The sequence below is a fragment of the Chionomys nivalis genome, chromosome 2 (genome assembly GCF_950005125.1).
Source record: "Chionomys nivalis chromosome 2, mChiNiv1.1, whole genome shotgun sequence".
Taxonomy (NCBI): Eukaryota; Metazoa; Chordata; class Mammalia; order Rodentia; family Cricetidae; genus Chionomys; species Chionomys nivalis.
Window position 1 is genome coordinate 121993800 of NC_080087.1, and position 16426 is coordinate 122010225.

The following is a 16426-nucleotide window of genomic DNA, read 5'->3' on the forward strand; positions in this document are numbered from 1 at the left end:
TGCCAATCATTCATTATTCCTCCAGGCTCTCTCATGTTAAAGCAGCAAGGCTGAGGCCTGATGACCAGAGGCCTTAATGGAGGCACAGTGCCTGCACCTCAACTACCCACTGCTGCGGAAGACCTGTCTACTACCACCCAGTCCACAGCCATCATCAGATAGACAAGCCATTGGCCAGAACTGGGGGCGAGCAAGGGACCTGGGGTAGTGATGAGTACCTGTCTGTTTTGTTTGTCTTCTCTACGGATAACTGGGGAGCCCTTGCACAGTCTGGGGGAGTCTCGTGTGTACTGGCTGCTGGTGGAGGAACGGAAGCATTAAGAAGCTGAGTAGGGCAAGGGGTGTTCCATGGACCTGCTCACATTCCTGCATTCTTTCCTGGGTGGTGGTGATTGTGTTTAGATTCAGGGTGCTACTGCTGGCTTTCACGGCCAACTCCAGGCTAAAATCCTGCTCTCCTGTCTACGGGATCTTACCACACGGGACTCAAACGCACTTCCTCACCTCATCTTCTCTTAATTTTTAATTTAATTTTGAGACAGGGCCTTGTCGTGTGGCCCTAGCTTGCTACCAGCACTCGGCAGCATTCCTGTATCAGCCTCCTGAGCGCTGGCTACAGGCGCGTGTCAACACATCTGACTACAGGCCTTAATTTTCGTTCCTCTGAAACGGTCACAACCGTGAAAATAGCATCTAGGAAGAAAAGATGAACCTCACTGGGCAAACAAAGTTAAAGCTTCACATTTTTTAACAAGAGGGGCTGGCCAGAGACAGTCCCTGCTGGCAGAGCAGGAGGGGGAGGACTCTGCTATCTCCCACTGAAACCGCAGCCAGGATCCTGCCAGTCCCAGGGGCTCGCCCCCAGCCGTCTACCTAGTCATTTTCCAGATCCAAACTCTGGTTGTCCAGATCCAAATCCTGGCTTTCGTCATCATTCTCGTCGACTTCGTCGTTGTCATCATCCTTGTCGCTTTCTACGTCGTTGTCTTCATCGTCATAGTCATCATCGTCGGCGTAAAAGTAGTCGCCATCCTCGTATTCCTCCTCGTATCCATCCTCGTATCCATCCTCGTATCCATCCTCGTATTCCTCCTCGTATTCCTCCTCTTCCTCCTCTTCTTCTTCCTCTTCCTCCTCCTGCTCCTCTTCCTCCTCCTCCTCCTCGGACTCCAGTGGGCGGAAAGGGCTGGGCCGGTGTGAGGAACGCAGGGCAGGGATCGGCGGGCGCAGCACCTCGAAGGACCCGAAGTGCTCGGCGGCAAAGGTGACCACGTCCTCCGGCCGGCGGAGCAGCAGGAAAAGCAAGAAGTCGGAGATCAGCGCTTGGGCCTCGGGGTGCTGCCGCAGATAGCTGGTGTGGCTGAGGCGCAGCTGCTCCTGGCGGGGCATGGGGCGGTCACCCACCGGAGCTGACCAGGAGTGCCTGGGCTAGGACCCCTTACCTCCCAGACAAGTGCATTCCGCTCTACCCGTCCATAGTAGGAAAGCAGGTGGACCCCTAGGCTGGCTGCAGCCACTTCTCACCTTCCGGTTCAGGAATTTCGAGTATAACTCCAGGTCTTCCTCCCACACCAGGGGCTTCTTATCAAACTGGGGCGGAGGCTCAATCACATCTAAGTGGAGTGAGCAAGAGACCTGTGTAGTCATCCCTCACGTACACAGGGGGGATCCCAGGAACTCTCAAGGATGGGCTTTGTTCTGAGAGGTACTCAAGGCAGAGGTCCATCCTAACCCTCCGAGGCTGAAGGGCTGCCGCCTCCCCCCCCCCCCCCCCCGAAGGCCCCTGTCCCACCCCTACCGCTCGATCTTTCCCCAACAAGAGAGAGGCCAGGTTCCTCCCACCTTCCCCTCATTGTCCTGCCCTGTCCCGAGTCACTTACCCTCTTCCCTCAAGAGGGGCATCTTAGTGACGATACAACACCCTGGGGAGCCCACCTGGACTCTCTTAGCCAGGTGCCTGCAGAATACAGAATAAGTTGGGGAGTCTCCTGTATCACCGGCTAGTGACGGAAGGGTGCTGAGGGTAATGAATTGTGGCACCTACCCACCTACCCCACAGTGTGATGGGAGCCTTCTGGGAGATGACTAAGGTCAAATGAAGGGCATAATGGCAGGGCTCTAATCAGAGGATTGGCAGCCTCCTAACAGAAAGAGAAAGCAGAGAGAGCTGTCTACCCACTGGCACAGAGAGTGGTGGCAGCCGCCAGAAATCTCACCAGGAACCAACCCTACTGGCCATTGTTTAAGCCATCCAGTGATTTTTGTTTTAAGCATTAATTTATCATGTGTGTGTGTGTGTGTGTGTGTGTGACCAGGCAGGCACATGCTTGTGTGGAGGTCAGGTGACAACTTGGTTTTGTTTTGTTTTTTGAGACAGGGTTTCTCTGTAGCTTTGGTGCCTGTCCTGGAACTAGCTCTTGTAGACCAGGCTGGCCTTGAACTCACAGAGATCCGCCTGCCTCTGCCTCCCAAGTGCTGGGATTAAAGGCATGGGCTACCACCTCTGCTACCTCTCCTTATCTTTGTAGTTCTTGGGTCCTGTCCCAGACAACGGTAAGCATCAGGCCTTGCCTTAAAAGATAACACATGTTTATAGTCCCAGGACCTAGGGTACTAAAGCGGGAAGACTGAGATTTGAGGCTCACCTGGGCTCACTTTTTTTTTTAAGCGAATGAGATGGACAAAGCAAAGGTAAACCCAGACCTCAATGACACGTTTTCCTGGCAGTATCATGGGAATAATAGTGACCCCTGTGCCCCACTCCATCCATGAATGTCCTTTCTTTTTTCTTTGTTTGTTTGCTTGTTTTTCAAAATAGGGTTTCTCTGTAGCTTTGGAGCTTGTCCTGGAACTAGCTCTATAGACCAGGCTGGCCTCGAACTCACAGAGATCCGCCGTCCTCTACTTCCCGAATGCTGTGATTCACCGCCCAGCCTTTCTTCACGGTCAGAACACTCATACTTTATGTGACACTGTCACTTCGGTCCCCCCCACCAGTGGCTCACCCATCAGAAAGCAAGTAGAATTGACAGGAGAAGGGGATGTCCTCTTCAGAGTGGATGGTTTGTTCCACGATGAACATCTCAGCCTGCTGGTGGCCCAGCTGGATTGTCTGGAAGCCCAGAGATTGCTGCAGCAACCAAAGTGGGGGCTATGGTGAGGTGGTTGCTCACCACGGTGACTCTGTCTCCCCAAGCCCTGTCCTCCTCGTTCCTGCTCACCAGTGAGAAGTCACACTTAGCATTTCAGTTCCTCATGCGCCACACAGTTTGAGTTGTATTCTCTAGATAAGTTGGGGATTCTTCACAACCAGTTCTGGCCACCTGCTGCCACCCCCTGCCCAAGCCATTCAATGGAGGAGTGCTGCTGGCTGGCTTATTTTGTTACAGGGACGAACATCAGGGTGGAGAGGAAGGTGCTGCCCAATGAGAGGGCCTGTCTCACCAGGCAGACAGTGCTTTAGAAAAAATCCTGAGCCGGGCAGGCATCTTTAATCCCAGCTCTTGGAAGGCAGAAGCAGGCAGATCTCTGTGTTCAAGACCAGCCTGGTCTACAGAGTTAGTTCCAGGACAGTCAGGGCTACACAGAGAGACCCTATCTCAAAAACCAGAAGAAGGAGAGAAACGAAGGAAGGAAGGAAGGAACACCTGCATTGACCACTGTCCTCCACCTGCACAAACCTGCATGTACATTTGTGCTAGTGCACACGCACACACACACACATACATACACACACACATACATACACACACATACACACACACATACACACACAGAAAGTTAGGTTGCCATCCAGGTGTACACACATGCAATTGAAATCCCAGCATTTGGGAGGTTAATGTGGGAGGATTGAGAAGATAAAGCCAGTTTGGACCACACATATGCACACACACACACACACGCACACACACACAAAACCTGTTGAAAAAAAGGTATATCTTTGAACTGAGGTGAAACATTTGCTTGACACTTTCAAACCCTAGATAAGGTATGATTTTTGTTGTTGAGACAGAATCTCATGTAGCACAGGCTAGCCTTGTAATAAATAGATAGCTAACGATGACTTTGAATTCCTTGGCCTTCTGTCTCCACTTCCCAAGTACTGAGATTATAGGTACATGACTGGCTTTAGATGCTGTATTGTGTGTGTGTGTATGTGTACATGTTTGTGCATGCCTGCAGGTATAGACGTGCTTGTGTGTCTGTGTGCGTGTATACATGTTCGTGCATGCCTGCAGGTATAGACGTGCTTGTGTGTCTGTGTGCGTGTGTACATGTTCGTGCATGCCTGCAGGTATATATGTGCTTGTGGGTCCATATGTGTATAGGTGTTTGGCATGCGCGTCTGTGTATGACTGAGAACAACTTCAGGTGTTGTTTTTCAGGAGTTGCCCACCTTATTTTATTTACTTTTAAATATTTATTTTATTTTTTCCATGTATATGAATGTTTTGCCCCCCACACACACACACATGTATGTGTACTTATTGAGTGTGTGTGTGCCTAGTGCCCTCAGAGCTCAGAGGCCAGAGCAGGGCATTAGATCCCTTGTAACATTGATTACAGAAGGTTGTGAGCTCCTATGTGGGTGCTGGGAACTGATCCAGGGTCTTCTGCAAGACCAGTAAGTGCTCCTAACCACTGAGTCCTCTCTCTACCTCCACCTTGTTTTTTGGAAACAGAGTCTCACTGGGACCCAAGGTTTAGCCAGGCTGTCTTCACCTCTCCAGGTCTGGGATTATAAGTGTGCAGCCACATACATGGTTTTGAGGGTCAAACTCGGGTCCTCATGCTTCATCACTGACCTATCTCTCCAGCCTTTGTTTCTTTCTTCTGTACTGACGCTCATGCAAAGAAGGTTGCTTCCCATTCCTCACTAATTCCACCTCCTCCATCCGTTCAGTGTAGTTCTTAATTGCCGTTGCCGTGGCTTATGGCATTCTGCTCTCATGACGCAATGCCTACCCACCTCGGTAGCCTCTCTCTCCACGTTTACACCTGTCTTTCCCACCTCCGTGGTCTTTGTGATCCTTTTAGTTTGCCCCCCTCCCCCTTTTTTGACAGTCTCATAGCCGGACTGACCTCAAACTTGACATGTAGCTGAGGATGACTTTGAACTTCTGACTCCCCTGCTTTCCCCTCCCAAGTACTGGACCACTATGTCAGGCCAGTTCCCTTCCCAGAGAGAGGACTCACGTAGGTGCAATAGCATAGTTTGCCCTCCGTGTCCAAGGCCAGGAAGCGAGCACCACTGGGCACTGACCGCTGCCAGGCCATCACTCTCAGAAGCACCAGATTGGCCACGCTGGAGACAAAGCCCTTAAGTGATTGACAGGGGAAGACGGAGACTCCAGTTTTGGTTTCCTGTTGGGGCAGATCTGAGTCAGAGACGGAGCTCAGAAGAGGAAGGACGTGTTCGAGCAGGGTATTGAGTGTGGAGTTTGTCTCAAGGGCTTGGTCTAGGCACCTGGCCTCACACAAGCTTCTCCCTGCTGTGGTTTCACTCTTACCTCACCCTCCTTGACACTTCTGGTCACAACCATCTGGTCATCCTGCTTCAGGATACTCATCTTCCGCTCCATGGGGAGGACGGGAAACTGGAGGCCAGAGCACAGAGCACGTGGGTGAATGGGGCGCTCACCCTTAAGAGGCCAGTGCCCACCCTTTCTTTTGTTTGTATTTTGTTTTTCTGAGACAAAATGGTTCAAATAACCTGGAACTCCCTATGTAGCCCAGGATAGTTTTGTACTTGCAGCAATTCTCCTGCCTCAACTTCCCAAGCACTGATAAATACAATCAGTCTTGTTCGTTTTTTGTTTGTTTGTTTGTTTTTTGAGACAGGATTTCTCTGTAGCTTTGGAGCTTGTCCTGGAACTAGCTCTTGTAGACCAGGCCTCCCAAGTGCTGGGATTAAAGGCATGCGCCACTGCCGCCTGGCCAGTCTTATTCTCTCTCTCTCTCTCTCTCTCTCTTTCTTCCCACATTTCTCTTTTTTTTTTTTTTTCTGAGACAGGATTTCACTGTGTACTCCTGGTTGTACTGAAACTCACTCTGTAGACCAGGCTAGCCTTGAACTCACAAAGATCTGCCAGCCTCTACTTCCTGGAGTGCTGGGATCAAAGGTGTGTGCCACCACCACCCAGCTTCAGCCTTATTCTTTATAAAAGACAAAATAGAAGTGTAAAGACTTGGATCTAAAATAAAAATGATAACCAGGGCCAGCAAGGTGTCTCAGTGGTCTCAGTGGGTAAGAGTACTCGCTACACAAACCTGACAACTTGAGCTGGAATCTGGCTCCCACAGTTTCTGGTGGAAGGAGAGAACCAACTCCCAAACGCTGCCCTCTGACTGATTTCCACATATGTGTCCTCCCCCGAAATAAGAAAAAATATAAAATGACAAACAGTTGTCCATGGTGATGTACTTTCCATAATCATAGCACTTGAGAGACCGAGACAGGAGGATTAAGCTGGAACCCAACCTTGTCTACCTCCAATCCTTGTCTCAATAAAGCAAAAAGCTTAAAAATAAGACAAACAAACAGATGTATGAAAAGTCTCAAAGCCTGATGTAGTGGTCCAGCACTTGGAAGGGAAAAGCAGGAGGATCAGGGGTTCAAAGTCATCCTTAGCTACATGTCAAGTTTGAGGTCAGTCCGGCTATGAGACTGTCTCAAAAAGAAGAAGAAGAAGAAGGAGGAGGAGGAGGAGGAGGAGGAGGAGGAGGAGGAGGAGGAGGGAGGGAGGAGAAGAGCTAGGTGGTAATGTTGCATGCCTTTATTCCCAGCACTGGGGGGGCAGAGGCATGTGGATCTTTGAGTTAGATGCTAGCCTGGTCTGCAGAGTGAGTTCCAGGACACAAAGAAACTTTATCTTGAAAAGCAAAAAAACAAAACAAAACAAAACAGAAAAAGGAAGGACGAAGGCTTCCGTTTATGGAGGCCGTCAGGAGTAAGGCCGTACTATGCAATAGGAAAACAAACAGTAATACACCTCGGAACAGCATACAGGTTTGAAACTGGGAACAGATTCTCTGAGAAGCCCGGAAGGCCCAGGTCATCTTCCGTGTTTAGCTAGGTCATGGCCCCATAGAGGAAGTTACTGAAGACTGGGTGAGGGGCTTCGAGCCAGGACACTGAAAGGTTTAGTGGTGACAGGCTCCAGGGAATAGCCAGGCTCTGGGAAAGGCCAGGCCACATGGTCCTGGAAAGTGTTCAGGCTTTCAGGTCGGAGGAGGCCCTAGTGGGCTGGGCTCCATAGAACATTAACAGCAGTAATGGAAGTGGTTGCTCATCTAGCTGTGTGTGCCAGAGGGGCAGATCGGTGGGTGACAGTGGTGTGACGCTTTCCTGGGGTCCCTCCCACCCTCAAAGGGTCTGTGTTCTTGCTTACCATCAACCGGGAAGCAAGGCTGGGGGCGGCTGGGAGTAAGTACCTTAATGAACTCTTGACTGTGTTGCTCCATCAGCTCCAGCTTATTGGTTAGGTAGCCTGGGGTACAGGGAGGCAAGTGCTGACGTCACAGGAGACAGGGGTCTAAAATGGACCCTAGGGAAGGCTGGCCCAGGCTGGTGCAATGTGGCCACGGGAAAATGACAGGAAGATCAGCCTTGCTCTGTCCTCCCCTCCCCGCCATGTCTTGCCCTAGTACCCGTGTAAGTCAAGGGCTGCAGGTCCTGACTGAGGACACATAGACTGGGGTGGGGGCTGTGGAGGGAAAATGTGGTACAGGGCAGCTGAACTCTACCTAGGAGGGAGCTTCCACACGGCGATTTATCGATGAAGCCTCGGCTACAGGCGTGAACCAGGAGACAGTGCGTCAGGATGCCCTGTTCGTCCCTGTACTTCCCTTTCTGCACCTCGATGGTCAGCTCTCCCTGAGGCTCGCCTGTGTCTGAGACGATGGCCAGAGTCTCGGGGAAGAAGAGTAGCAGTTTATCCAGCCCTGTTTGGTGAGAGAAGCTCTCTCCGGGTCCAGCTTCTAGACCCCAAAGCACCCACTTACCCCTTGCCATGTCTGCCGTCTCCTTGCCAGCCTTGCGACCTCTCCCCGTCATCAGCAGGCACCAGCTGGTGACCCGCCCCCAGAGTCTTGTCCCTCCACAAACACAAGCAAATCCAGTGAAGAGAGACAGGGCTGAGTCTCTCTCCCTTCCTCCCCACACTCGCAGCTCTCCCTGTGCCCACCCCACCATTTGGCTCACGGAAGGACTCGAGGAAGTTGATGGCTTCAGCGTTGGCCTCTGGGAATGGCTGTTGCTCTTGATGCTGTTGCTGCTGCAGCAGCAGCGGCTGACTTGCACGTTGGTTGTCCTTGGCTCGGGAGCCTACAAGAGGAAGGAGAAGATAAGATGCCAAATCCTGGGGAAAAGGGCAGGGTATGCAGGGCACCCTAGTTCTGATCCCTGTCCGCAGGAGCTGAATTTGCTAAGTCCACACTCAGGTTAGGTTGTGAGAGAAATATCCCTTCTCCTTCCACCCACAGAACTACAGCCCATTCCCCCACCTGTGGGGAAAACTTTGGAAGACATGCTGATTGAGGTCAGTCAGTCTGTGGCTAGTTGTCTCCATGGCAACCAGAAGCTAGGTACTGCCCCTTAAAGGGCAATCAACCTTTACTGAGCCTAGATTTGTCAGTTTTTGGTGCTCAGCCCAAGCTTTAGAGGTTGTCCAGCAGAGGGAGCCTTTGACATTCTTAAGAGGCAAGGGGGAAACGGGTTATTAATACTTTCTTGGGCTGGAGAGATAGCTCAGCTATTGAGAGCACTGGCTCCTTTTCCAGAAGACCTGGGTGTGAATCCAAGCACCCAGATGATGGCTCACAATTCTCTGCTGTTCTATGGGATCCAGTTCCCTCTTCTGTGGGCATTCAGCAAAACACCCAAACACATAAAATAAAACAATAATAAAAAGAAGTAGCGGATGCATGCCTGACTCCAAGGAAGGACGATCAGAAGTTTAAAGCCAGATCCAGGCTCACACACAGAATCTACCTCTATATCTTTGTGAGCTATAGTCCTAATATACTCTCCAACCGCTAATGGCTCAACCTCCCATTCATTCATCACTTTTATGATGATGGAAAAGCCATGCAATTCAATAGCAACTGTATTTCTAGTTCCTGGGCCCACCACATGCTGTTCATCTTTCCTGCAAGCTCAGCCTTCAGCCAGCCAGGCCAGCTGCTCTGCAGAGCAGGAAACGCTTTGCCTAGCACTGTGTGGCTCACTGAGCTTGCTCTTTTCACCTTACCACACTGCCATCTTGTGGCAAGTTCAAGGAGGTCTAATCTTTCAGAAACAGGAGCATGATGATGATGGCACTGGGAGGCATAGCAAACGCTTGGGTTGGTTGGTTGGTTGGTTGGTTGGTTGGTTGGTTGGTTGGTTTTATGGTGGTTGTTTTGGGGACAGGGTCTCTATATATAGCCGTTGCTATCCTGGAACTCACTATGTAGAACAGGCTGGTCTCGACTCATAGAGATCTAGAACTTGTCATTTTCCTGCCTCTACCTTTCAAGTTTTGGGATTGCAAGTATGCACTACCATGCTTTACTACCTCCACTTTGTGGATAAGAGAACTAAGGCATAGAGAGACTCAATGGTTTCCAAACATCACATAGCTAATCCTTGAGAGAGTCACAACATGACCGGAGAGAGTCAGACTTGAGTGTGTGCATACAGGCAGCAGCCAGATAGGATGGTGCATGGTCATGAGTCATCACGTGGGAGATCCAGGCAAGGGAAGCAGAAATCCAAGTCATTCTCAGCTACATATTGAGTTTGAGGCCATCTTCAGTTGCATGAGACTCTGTATTATAAAGATGAAAATAAATTCAGGCAGTAGTGGCACACGCCTTTAATACCAACACTTGGGAGGCAGAGGCAGGCAAATCTGAGTCTGGTCTACAGAGTAAGTTCTAGGACAGCCAGGGCTGCACAGAGAGATTCCGTCCTAAAAACAAATGAAATTAAAGAAAAAAAAACAAAAAAAAGAAAAGAAGGAAGGAAGGAAGGAAGGAAATAATTGAAGCAACCAGGAAACTAGGAAGCAATAGGTGAGAGATGACTGGGTGACAGCAGAAACGTGAATGGGAACTTCTAGTGCAACGGCTCCTAAAGTAGTTAAAAACAGACTTGGAAAAGGAGTGACTATGTGACTCATACTCCAAGCTGTGGCCATCTGATTCTCCTTTGGGCATGTTGGAGTTGATGCTATATACAATACAAACAGGTCAGCATAATAGCCAGCACCTCCGAGAAATTCTTGACACTAACTAGTCTTAGACACCGAAGGGTTGTTCCACTCATATCAGTTAGGATGGTGCTCTTCATGGGGCCTCCATATTCCAGTTAACATTTTTATTGGCTTTATTGAATTTATTTGTGTAGGGTGTGCATCACGTTGCATGTGTCTGGAGATCAGGAGACAGCTTCTGGAAGCCAGTTCTATCCTTGTGCCACGTGAGTTCTGGGGACTCCAACTCGGGTGATCAGGCTTGGTGGCATTCTTAAATTACATTTTTTAGGGGGCTGGAGAGATAGTTCAGAGGTTTAGAGCACTGGCTACTCTTCCAGGGGTCCTGAGTTTGATTCCCAGCAACCACATGGTAGCTCACAACCCTCTAGAATGAGATCTGGTGTTCTCTGCTGGCCGCAGGCAAACATGCGAGCAGAATACTGTGTGGTAACTGAGATTTCTGTCCCGCCTGGTCCCACATCTGTTCAGTCCCAAAGAAACACACAGAGGTCTGCATTAATCATAAACTGGTTGACCAATTAGCTCAAGCTTCTTATTAACTCTTACATCCTACATTAACCTATAATCCTTGTCTGTGTTAGCCACGTGGCTTGGTACCTTTTATCAGCAAGGCATTCTCATCTTGCTTCCTCTGTGTCTGCAGACTGAAGACTCAACCTTTCCTCTTTCCAGAATTCTCCTGTTCTAGTTGCCCTGCCTATAATTCCTGTCTGGCTACTGGCCAATCAGCGTTTTATTAAAGCAATACAGAGGATAAATTTTTATAGGGTATGAGATCATTGTCCCACAACAACTGTGAACTTAAGAAATTACATTTTTAGCTAAGGATGGTGGTATATACACATCTTTAGACCCATTACTCAGAGTGCAGAGGCAGGTAGAACTCTGTGAGCTAGAGACCAACCTGGTCGATACAAGGGACTTCAAGGGACAGCCAGAGCTGTATTTTGAGACCACTTTTTAAAATATTTTAATTAAAAACTAAACAAAAAAAAACTAAACAAAAGCAAACTATTGCTTTCATAATATGAATTTATGTAAAGACAGACAAAAAAAATCTTCCTTATTGCTGTCACCAACATGCTCCAATTTCTTTTTAGAGTTGGGTTGCCAAGTGTCTTAGGTTAGACAAGGATGCCTTATATAGTGGAGGCTCACGTGGGATTTCTCCTGAGTGCGGAGACTGGAAGTGTGGAACACCATGCTCGGCTCATGAGCCATGTGAGACCGAACCCAGGGCTTCATGAACGTTAGGTAAGCACTCTACCACCTGAGCTATACCTCCAGCCCCTAAATTATTCTGGTTATTAGGATAAAATTAAAAGAAAATGTACTGCCGTGAGTGTGACTCGGTGGTACAGACTTGTCTACAACCTACAAGACCCCAGGCTGATCCCCAGCGTGCATAACATCCAAATAAACAAAAGGCCCACCAGAGCATGGTAGTGCACGCCAACAATTCCAGTGGGGTTTTTTTTTGGGGGGGAGGGGGGTTGAGACAGGGTTTCTCTGTGTAGCTTTGGAGTCTGTTTTGAAACTTGCTCTGTACACCAGGCTGCCTCAAACTCACAGAGATCCACCTGCCTCTGCTTCCCAAGTGCTGGGATTAAAGGTGCATGCCACCACACCTGGCTAAATTTATTTATTTTATTGTTATTTTACACGAGTGTTTTGCTTGCATGTATGTTTGTGTACTCTGAGCGTGGCTCATGCCTGTGGAAGCCAAAGAGGGCATTGGGTCTTCTGGAACAACTGGAGTTACAAATGCTGTGATCCCTGCAGGTGCTGGAAATAGACCTGGTTTCTCACGAGAACAGCAAGTGCTTTTAAACACTGAGTCATCTCTCCAGTCTATTTTGCTTTTGTATTTTTGTTTGTGTTTTGTTTTTCTTTTTCTTTTTTAATATTTATTTATTATGTATACAGCATTCCTTCCATGTATGTCTGCAGACCAGAAGAGGGCACCAGACCTCATTACAGATGGTTGTGAGCCACCATATGGTTGCTGGGAATTGAACTCAGGACCTTTGGAAGAACAGTCAGTGCTCTTAACCTCTGAGCCATCTCTCCAGCCCTGTGTTTTGTTTTTCAAGACAAGGTTTCTCTGTGTAGCTTTGGAGCCTGTCCTGGAACTTGCTGTGTAGACTAAGCTAGCCTTGAACTCACAGAAATCTGCCTCCCTCTCCTTCCTGAGTGTGGGGATTAAAGGCATGTGCCACCACTGCCTGGCTGTTTTTGTTTTGGTTGTTTTGGTGTTTTTTTCTTTTGTTTATCTTTTTGGGTTTTTGTTGTTGTTGTTTTGTTTTTGTTTGTTTGTTTGTTTGTTTTTGAGACAGAGTTTCTCTGTGGCTTTGGAGCCTGTCTTAGAACTCAGTCTGTAGACCAGTCTGCCTCGAACTCACAGAGATCCACCTGCCTCTGCTTCCCGAGTGCTGGGATTAAAGGTGTGCGCTGCCACCACCCAGTTGTTTTTTTTTTAAAACAGTTTTTCTTCGTCGTTATTGTGTGATACTCCTTGAGCCGGCGTGAACACATACTAGAGCAAGAGGACAAGCTAGCTGGATGGGAACCGGGGGTACTGGGTGGGACACACAGGCTCTGGCCATTGAGCAGCATCTACTGACCTGGAGAAAATGCCGTGCCCTCAGCAAGCTTCTTGTCTTGGTACCGTTATCATCCCCATTGACAGATGACGAACCCGGATTTAGAAAGGCCACCTGCCCATGAAAGGGAACTACACACTCCAACCTACCTGGGGTTCCAGATCTTTGTCTGTCTGTCTGTTTGAGATATGGCCTCACTATATAGCCCTAGCTGGCTTGGAGCTTTCTGTGTAGACAAGTCTGACCTCAAAATCATAGAGCTCCCCCTGCCTCTGCCTCCCAAGTACGGATTACAGGTGTGTACCATCGTACCTGGCCATAGCTCTTGATCTTGAACACTTTGTTCTAACGTCCAATGGACTGGCTCTGGGTTTATTAGAATATTGTTTGAAGGAGACATTGCTTCTTGGCTGAAAGACACTTGCATCTCTTGCAGTTCTAACCAGTCTGCCAAACCCAGTGACAGTTACCCATCTTGGGTTGCATGCAGTCAATCAGAGGCAGGACCTATCTTTGTATTCAGATTAACCCAGCTTCACATCCTCTCTCTTATTCAGCTTGAACTTGGAATGTATAAACTTTCATGACCAGGTTCTAATCCAATTTCTTCTTCCTTCCTTCCTTCCTTTCTTATTTATTTATTTATTTATTTATTTATTTATTTATTTATTTATTTATGACAGATTTCCCAATTGGGCAGTGGTTATTCAAACATCTTTGGGGTCAGTTCACATGCTTACCATGAGTTACCTCCTAAGAGCCCCAGGAATCTGAGGTGGCCCTTTTCAAAGTGGCTGTATATGCCTTTCCCTTCCAATGTTCCCCATCAGACTCCAGCGGACATTGGTGGAAGCTTATGCTTAGGTTGTCGGGCATTGTTTCTATTGTCAGTCACCTGCTGGTTGGGATTCTCCTTTTTTCAGTTCAGTGTGATAATGTTGGAAGTGACAGAGCCTATGCTTGATCGTATGACTCAAGATGGACCAACAGAACTCCACTCCTGGAACTAATGGAGATTCTGCTGGGCTTGATGAACTCACAGACTGTGAGGCTGAAATTTCTAGAGACCATGTGTGTCCTGCAAGGAAAAAGTCAGATAGGGTAAGAAATGAATACAGAAGAAAGTAGAGCTGAATGAAGATTATCTATCTATCTATCTATCTATCTATCTATCTATCTATCTATCTATCTTTTGGTTTTATGAGACAGGGTTTCTCTATAGTTTTGGAGCCTGTCCTGGAACTAGCTCTTATAGACCAGGCTAGCCTAGAACTCAGAGATTCACCTGCCTCTGCCTCCCGAGTGCTGGGATGAAAGGTGAACGGCCACCTACCTATTTATTTACTTTTGTGGTTAAAAAGACTTTTTTTAAAATTTCAAGACAGGATTTCTCTGTGTAACAGCCCTGGCAATCCTGGACTAGACCAGGCTGACCTTGAACTCACAGAGATCCAACTGTCTTTATGGGATTAAAGGCATGCACCACCACTGCCCAGTGTCTTTTGGTTTTCTTGTTGTTGCTTCTTTGTTGAGACAGAGTAGACCAGAGATATCTCCATGTAGCCCAAGTGCGTCTCCAGTTCACTATGTAGCCCAGGCTGGCTTTGGACTCCTGCCTCTCCTGCCTCTGTCTTCTGAGTGCTGAGTGACAGCACACTGACTGGTGCTGCTGTTGTTATGAGACAGGGTCTCGGGATGTAGTCCAGTCTGGCCTCAAACCTGCAGTCCTCCTCCATCTGCCTCCTAGGAAAGATACTCTGAATCCCTGGCTCTGTCAGTGCCTGAAGTCAGTAGGATGTGACTTGAAGTATGTCAATTTCAGGTTGCCTACCCAACCCATGGAGATGCTGTCCCTCATAGCCTCTTAAAGAAATAAGACAGGGAAATTACTTGCCTGAGACATTGCCAAGCAGGACAGAGCTGGGACTGATTCCCAGGGGTCTAAGACTAATGGCACCCACAATCCTATCAGCAAAAAACTCAGGTTGTTTGGAAGCACGAGCTGTAGATGTACATGCTCACCTGTCATTCAAAGGGGACAGTCAGGTGGGAGATCCCCAAGGCCCATGGAAGTGCTTCCCCAGCCCTAGGACTATCCACGAGAGCTCCTTCTACTGAGGATGCCCAGAGCGACCTGTGTGGTCCAGGACCTGGGGCTCATCCCCCAGGACAGCAGTGAGTCGGACTCATGGTAGAGCTCGCCTGCATGAGGAAGGTGAGGACCGAGGCCCATCCCCATGCCTAAGAGGGAGGCTAACCTCTGTCAGGGTGGGAGAACAGTTCTCACTTGGTCTGGTACGATACTGTGCCAGTGTGTCCGATCTCCAGCCACACAAGGCTACCCCACAGCTAGGGGGTCACTCTGCTTCATGGTGTCCTAATTTAACAAATATCTTGAGAAACCCTATCTGGAACCCCCATCCACCCACCCAAATAGTGCATGTTTTAGGCTGGAGAGATGGTTCAGCGGTTAAGAGCACTGGCTGCTCTTCCAGAGGACCCGGGTTCAATTCCCAGCACCCAGACGGTGGCTCGCTCACCCATGTCTGTAATTCCAGTTCCAGGGGATCTGATGCTATCGTAACACACATGACACACATGTAGCCAAAACAGCAACACATATAAAACAGTATAAACAAATCATTTAAAAATGTTTTTAAAAAAGAAATATCTTTAATTACCTTCACGAACTAAAAACCAGTCAGTCTCGCTCACTAAAAACAAGAATCTGCAAAAAGATAAATTCAATGAGATAAAGCAAGACATAAACAGGACTCCAGCTTGGGTTTTGTTTGTTGTGCTTCTTTGTTTTTAGACAGGGTTTCTCTGTGTAGACTTGCTGTCCTGGAAATCTCTTTGTAGACCAGGCTGATCTAGAACTCACAGATTCACCTGTCTCTGTCCCCAGGTGCTGTGATTAAAGCCCTGTGCCCGTGCCATATCCAGCTGCAGCTCTTTCTTTCTTCCTTTTTCTTTTTTTGTTTTTGTTTTGTTTTTTTTCGAGACAGGGTTTCTCTGTGGCTTTGGAGCCTGTACTGGCACTAGCTCTTGTAGACCAGGCTGGCCTCGAACTCCCAGAGATCCGCCTGCCTCTGCCTCCCAAGTGCTGGGATTAAAGGCGTGCGCCACCACCGCCTGGCTCTTTTTTTTTTTCCCCCCGGATGTGCTAAGACAAGTTAGAGGGGAAAAAGCCTCCTGGGCATGGTGGTGGCCTACCTTTAATCCCAGCACTCAGGAGGTAAAGGCAGGTGGATCTCCGAGTTTGAGGTCAGCCCGGTCTATAGAGCCAGTTCCAGGACAGCCAGGACTACATGGATCCTATCTTGAAAAACCAAATAAAGAGAGACATGCTGGAGGCAGGGTTGTGCTCCTGACGTGCTCTTTATTACTGGGCTGTAGCTAGCGGTGTCCTGAGTGTCTCAAGCTGAGGGAAAGACAAGGGTACCCACACATGGGCTGCTCTGATGCTCCTGAGGATTGAGCCCAGGGCACAGTACCTGATAGGCTGCCCAAAGCTCTTCCCATGTAGTGACCCTCAGTGACCCCCAGACAACAGTGAGCAGG

General features: G+C 48.6%; 1 protein-coding gene across 1 annotated transcript; it reads right to left on the reverse strand.

Moving 5' to 3' along the window:
- Positions 1-653: 653 nt before the first annotated feature.
- On the reverse strand, positions 654-8532 carry Catip (ciliogenesis associated TTC17 interacting protein). The gene is made up of 10 exons (XM_057762604.1): positions 8506-8532; positions 8204-8326; positions 7747-7944; positions 7435-7490; positions 5511-5597; positions 5197-5364; positions 3006-3130; positions 1881-1957; positions 1525-1613; positions 654-1377 (listed from the first exon to the last, which is right to left on the reverse strand). The coding sequence occupies exons 1-10, from the start codon at positions 8528-8530 to the stop codon at positions 874-876; spliced, it is 1452 nt and encodes a 483-aa protein (XP_057618587.1). The 5' UTR covers positions 8531-8532; the 3' UTR covers positions 654-873.
- Between the last annotated feature and the right edge of the window lie 7894 nt (positions 8533-16426).

Coding starts and splice junctions, on each gene's coding strand:
- Catip (XM_057762604.1), bottom strand. CDS start 8,530: ATGTCTTCCAAAGTTTTCCCCACAG. Junction 5,365..5,510: donor GAAGTGTCAAGGAGGGTGAG/GTAAGAGTGAAA, acceptor CTGCCCCAACAG/GAAACCAAAACTGGAGTCTC. Junction 1,958..3,005: donor TTCTACTTGCTTTCTGATGG/GTGAGCCACTGG, acceptor TGTATTCTGCAG/GCACCTGGCTAAGAGAGTCC.